Source organism: Trachymyrmex septentrionalis, unplaced genomic scaffold (assembly GCF_001594115.1).
Source record: "Trachymyrmex septentrionalis isolate Tsep2-gDNA-1 unplaced genomic scaffold, Tsep1.0 scaffold114, whole genome shotgun sequence".
NCBI classification, from domain to species: Eukaryota; Metazoa; Arthropoda; class Insecta; order Hymenoptera; family Formicidae; genus Trachymyrmex; species Trachymyrmex septentrionalis.
In genome coordinates this window covers 1,640,739-1,646,379 of record NW_017304269.1, presented here as the reverse complement: position 1 = coordinate 1,646,379, position 5,641 = coordinate 1,640,739, and the positions used below count along the sequence as shown (strand labels likewise).

General features: G+C 27.6%; 1 protein-coding gene across 1 annotated transcript in view; it reads right to left on the bottom strand.

Annotated features, from left to right (window-relative positions):
* Window positions 1–1,303: 1,303 nt before the first annotated feature.
* LOC108753262 overlaps window positions 1,304–5,641 on the bottom strand; it is a 6,366-nt gene continuing 2,028 nt past the window's right edge. The window contains exons 3-8 of the mRNA XM_018494710.1: window positions 3,176–3,319; window positions 2,748–3,017; window positions 2,604–2,654; window positions 2,266–2,468; window positions 1,974–2,133; window positions 1,304–1,877 (exon numbers count right to left, since the gene is read on the bottom strand). Of these exons, the coding sequence (XP_018350212.1) occupies window positions 1,732–1,877; window positions 1,974–2,133; window positions 2,266–2,468; window positions 2,604–2,654; window positions 2,748–3,017; window positions 3,176–3,319 (974 nt within the window). The 3' untranslated portion in view covers window positions 1,304–1,731. The remainder of the gene's footprint in view (window positions 1,878–1,973; window positions 2,134–2,265; window positions 2,469–2,603; window positions 2,655–2,747; window positions 3,018–3,175; window positions 3,320–5,641) is intronic.

Here is a 5,641-nt window from a genome sequence, read left to right as displayed (position 1 = left end):
GATTATTTCAATTACCACAAATATACGGGATCTACAGTTTTAATACCGGTTTCGAACAGCGGATTTTTCGAGAGATGTTTCATATTTTTCTATATATAAAAATTATAGAAACTCATAGAAATTAAAAAATATAATAACCTTTCAAAAATAGACCTTTAAAACCTTTTTTTTTTAATTTAAATTTCGTTCATATTTAACGAAATTATAGCTGCTTGACTTTTGATTCGTAACGTTACGAATTTTTGTTCTAGAATTTCCAATACGTGGAAAGACAAATACGATCATATAATACAACAATGCGCATGATGATGAATAGATGATGCAATACGTACATATTTACAACGGTCGTGAATATTATAATACGATCACAGATGATCGAGAATGACTGTGTAAAGACAAGTGTAATTCTATTATCAGTCGGTCTATTATCAGTGAATCAGTCGGTAAAAATCGGCCAGGATCGCAATCGCAACGTGCACAAGTGATAATTAGGCGCTTCCAAACAATAGCCGCAATTAACGGGCGGACTCGAGCACTGAAGAAAAGTTACATTATAAATACTCATAATTACACATTACACGACTTTTGTAATCCACGTTTTGGTCGTCACTGTCCTCGTAAGAAAACGAGCGGAGAAATATTGAATTTGGCAAACATTACAGCACGTTTCTTCTGTATGTTATCGAGAAGATTCTAGCTAGTATTGTCTTTTGTTCGAGGAAAGATGCCATTAAGTTAAAAAAAAAATCGGATGTTGCTATTTTTCGACGTGATCGATACTTGTCTAATTATACAAGTAAATACGTAAAAATACTGAAAGTGTTTTCCTTTTTAGAAAAAAGCGATTTATGTATAATAAAAAAATTTTATAAAAATAATTCTTATAAAAAGAGAGAAAAAAAGAAAAAACTATGATTAATATAGCAAATATATTAATTTATTCAATACTTTTCAATTTTTAAATACTTTTGAATCTAATTCGACCCAATCCTACGAATTTTAGATCAAATTTAAAAAAAGTCAATTTTCAAAATTAAAAATACATATTCATTATGGCATATCTCGTACAATCTCTTAGCACAAATATTAACATTAATTTAACATTAAATTCAGTAAAACAATCACTGATACACAGGGCTCGGTCTTATTTCAAATAAATTTATTTGAAATATACATTTAAAACAAAATTAAACAATTATTTAGTATTTATTATTAAAAATAACTTCTTTTTTTTTACCTATTTCTTATTTAATATTTTAGTTTCTGAAATTTATTTTATATTTTTTGTTTTAAATAAGTCGCATTAGTTATTTTACCGAGTCCTGCTGATATAAAAAATTTGTCTGCCAATATTGAACCCATTATTTTGAAATTCTAAAATTTGACTTTAGACTCAGTGACCCAAGAAATATATACAAAAAATATATAAATACAAATATTAATAAAATCCGTCTATCGAAAAAATGTGTTCTAGAAATGTACTCTATAAGGATTAATTGAGGATTTTGTCAATTTCATCGATATCCCCACACCACTCAAGTGTTTAATCAAAATCGTTTTCTTAGCGGGCGAGATTGCACTGTGGCCTGCGAAAACTTGCAATTAACTTTCGTGATTTAGAAAATTAAAAAAGTCCGTAAGTGATTTAAAAAATTAAAAAGAAGTGTGGATGATCAATTGGACGTGTGACAAATGTGCCACTGGGACGATGCATCGTTACAATATAATAGATTATGTCTCCTTTTCCTGTGTATCACAATCGTCAGTAGGCAATACCTTTTTATTTTCGCGATCATATCGCAGCTTGCTAAGGCGGAACCATTCACTTGCTATAGTTTCAAATTCGCATTCGTTGATACTCCTGGCTCTTAACACAACTAACAAAATATTCAAAAGTATAGTTAATATTACAACTAAAATCCTTATAAATTTTGATAAAGAATAAAAATATGCAACTTATTAAAATAACTTACTTTTTAGAACTTGGATACATTTTAAATCGCACATGCGATAATTATTCCCACGACCACACCAAGAACAACTTATGCCAAATTCATTTGTAAACAAACGACTCATACACCGTTGTATCATATTTTTGTTGCCTTTGCCTCCGATTCTTTTCATAAATTCCATCTTGAAAATGTACAACTTAATTAGATCATATAAACATATTCATAAGCAATTAGATAAATAATAAATGTGAAGTGTAATTTAACATACTACTATTATAATAAGTAATATTTATACTTTTCAAAATTAACTTACAAATTTCGTTTTTATTTCAGCTGTTTCCATGCTTTCCTCAAATCGTTTAAGATTTTGTATAGAATTGATTGGAAGTATGTCATCGAATACATTCATTCCTTCAGGCTCTTCCTCATTTATAACACCTCTTTCTAAAACTCTCAGCCTCCTATCAATGCTTTTTACGTACCTTAATGTTTCTTCACAAAGCGGAATCAGCTTTTCTGAAATCAATTACAACGTATAAATTTTCTTTTACCATATTGCTTCTAATCAAAAACACATTGAATTAAAATATTATATGCTTATAACGTATATAATAATTTAAGAAAAAAATAAATATAAAATATAATTCTTACCAATGTCACTAACTGTAGTTGACGGGGCAATAGTTGAAATAAATTCAAGATCTAAAAGAAGTGTTATTGTATCAATTGTGGACATTTTATCATATATAGCTATTACATAAATCAACTTAAAAAAATATGATTTTGAATTTTTACTTTGTACATTCATTTCTTGCGATCCAAATTCAGACGACTCATTACACTCATCCATTCGTACTATTTGTAGTGGATCAACTATCTGGGTTTGTGATTTATCATACAATGAATGCTTTGGTGTAGATAAGGCGGCAATTTGTGAAATTTTATTACAAGAGAATTGCTTTTTATGCAACAATTGTTTGTCATGCGAAGATTTCTTTCCAGACGACTCCCAATTTTCATTTATTTTTATTTTCTTGTATGAAGTCTGTAATTGCGAAGAAGAATCTGATAAAAAAATATAATAAAAATTAGTTAAGTGTGAACACAATTTATTTTACGTTAAATCGTCGACACAACATTAAAATAAATTCAAAAAATTATTGAAAAAAACTTTGATTTCTGAAACAATAGAAATAAAATATAATTTGATAAAATTAAATTACCGTAATCTTCATCTATACTGTCATCACAAGTATCATATGTATCGTCAAATTGTTTTTCGTGTATAACTCTTTTTTCATGCCTTCTGTTTTCATCACAAGTTGCATAATTAGGATCTGCTTTTTTCCGTGTCTCTTCTAAAGAATCTGTAAATATAAAATTTTGTATTGATTGTCCTTAGAAATTTACATAAAGCATCTACTCTCTGACAGCTTAATTTTATTATGTTACTGATAATAAATATGTTATTGATAATTACAATAGTCTTACGAGAGCCATCAATTTGAATACTTATACAAAAGAACATTAACTTAAGTTTGGCTTACATCAAACTTAAGGCTAGCTTACACTCTATTACTTAAATATCATTTCTCTTTTCCTTTATAAACTTCCTGGGAGATTTCATAATCCTATCATAATTTAAGAAGGTGGGATATTCAATAAACAGGTGTTCTAAGTTATCATCTGCTAAGGATATCGTTCCAACAAATTCTTCCTCTCTATCAAATATAATTACTACTTTAGGATTAAAATTAAGAAATTATTATTAATAACATTTCTAGTTGATGATATTTTAATATATTGTACAATGTAGAACTTTTTCTATATTTACACAACCTTGTTGGAGATACAGGGGATATCATTTATATGTTTCAATAAATTGTTTTGTATGTACTTCATTGTATAAATTGAAGGATTAAGGATTTTAGAAATTTTTGCTTTTAGCCATAATTCTGTCCAATAATTCTCAATTTATAATATAAATAAGGTTTCCTATGGAATATTTTTACTTCTTTTTATTGATAAAATCTATACATTTACTTACAAGACAAATTAATTAAAACAAATTTTATTCTAAACCAAAAATGTAGTCTGCTAATGATACACTAGTTGATGACTAGTATTTTTAAAGATGTAATTCTATATATATCTATAATCTATATATATCAAAAATCTAATAAACAATTATTTATCAAATTAAAAATAAGTGTATAAAAAGGCTATGAACCAAAAAACAACAAAGCAAATGTGTAAATATAAAAAACAAATATAATTATCATGATCTAAAACAAATAACAAATAACAGACGTCGTTTCGAGCCCGATCGGATCATCTTCAATGTTACATATAAACATAATTAAATAGAAAAGATAAAACAATGTACTTAAATTAAACGAGTCAACTAATAAAATAATACAAAAAAATAAGTAACCATCTATAAAATTGCATCCTGTCATTATGAATATGATATTACGGCCGCAACAATATAGCGTAAATGTAAGATGTCGAAATAATGAAAGTCCATATTGGTGTCAAAGTGCGCAAAATAATTACAAGCATCGTAAATTCAAAAATTCTTAAATAATTAAAGGTAAAAAAGCTGTAAATTTTGGTCTGGATTCTAAGTTTTTAATCTTTAATCAAAGATTTTACAAACAAATATTTGGTACCCCCATGGGTTCGCCTATATCTCCAATTGTGACTGGAATAAAAAAAGGTTGATATCTGAAATAGTTCATATTAAAAAACAAAGTCAGGGTCTAAATAAGCAAAGCAAATCTGAATCGTTACACGAATCCTGTCTTCCTATCATACAATCTTTCTCCCTCTCTTAGCTATTCTTCCCCTTTTTCTTTCTTGTCTCCCTTTCTTAACTATTTCCCACTCCCCACTTTCTCAACGATTTCTTCACTCTGTGTATCGCTGTCAGACGACGAAGACAATACGACAAAAACGAATTTCTTCGAAATACAGCTTCCTAAGCTTATACTTTTGCCAACGTGTAATTCTTAGCAATTTCTTTCTTAAAGAAACAAATACAGTTTTGGAAATCTTTTTATCAGTCGGACACCGCAACATTATAATTTTAAGGTATATTTTACTACAAGTTTTAATGTTTATATATAGTAATCTACAGATGGACTTTTATTGCTTTATATTCAGTATCAATATATTTAATGCTCTGGAGTTTTCTTGGCTTCAGATATCGTATTGATGTAATGTATGATTTCACTATTTTTATAAATTTTAACGAGAATTTTTGAATTTACGATGCTTGTGATTATTTTGCACGATTATTTTATTTTGACACCAATATGGACTTTCATTATTTCGACATCTAATGTTTACGCTATATTGTTGCGGACGTAATATCATATTCATGACAGAATGCAATTTTATAGATGGCTATTTATTTTTTTGTATTATTTTATTTAGTTGACTCGTTTAATTTAAGTATATTATTTTAGTTTATCTTTTCTATTTAATTATGTTTATATGTAACATTGAAGATGACCCGATCGGGCTCGAAACGACGTCTGTTATTTGTTATTTGCTTTAGATCATGATAATTATATTTGTTTCTTATATTTACACATTTGCTTTGTTGTTTTTTGGTTCATAGTCTTTCTATACACTTATTTTTAATTTGTATTATTGACCATGTTATATGATGCGCATTTTAATTT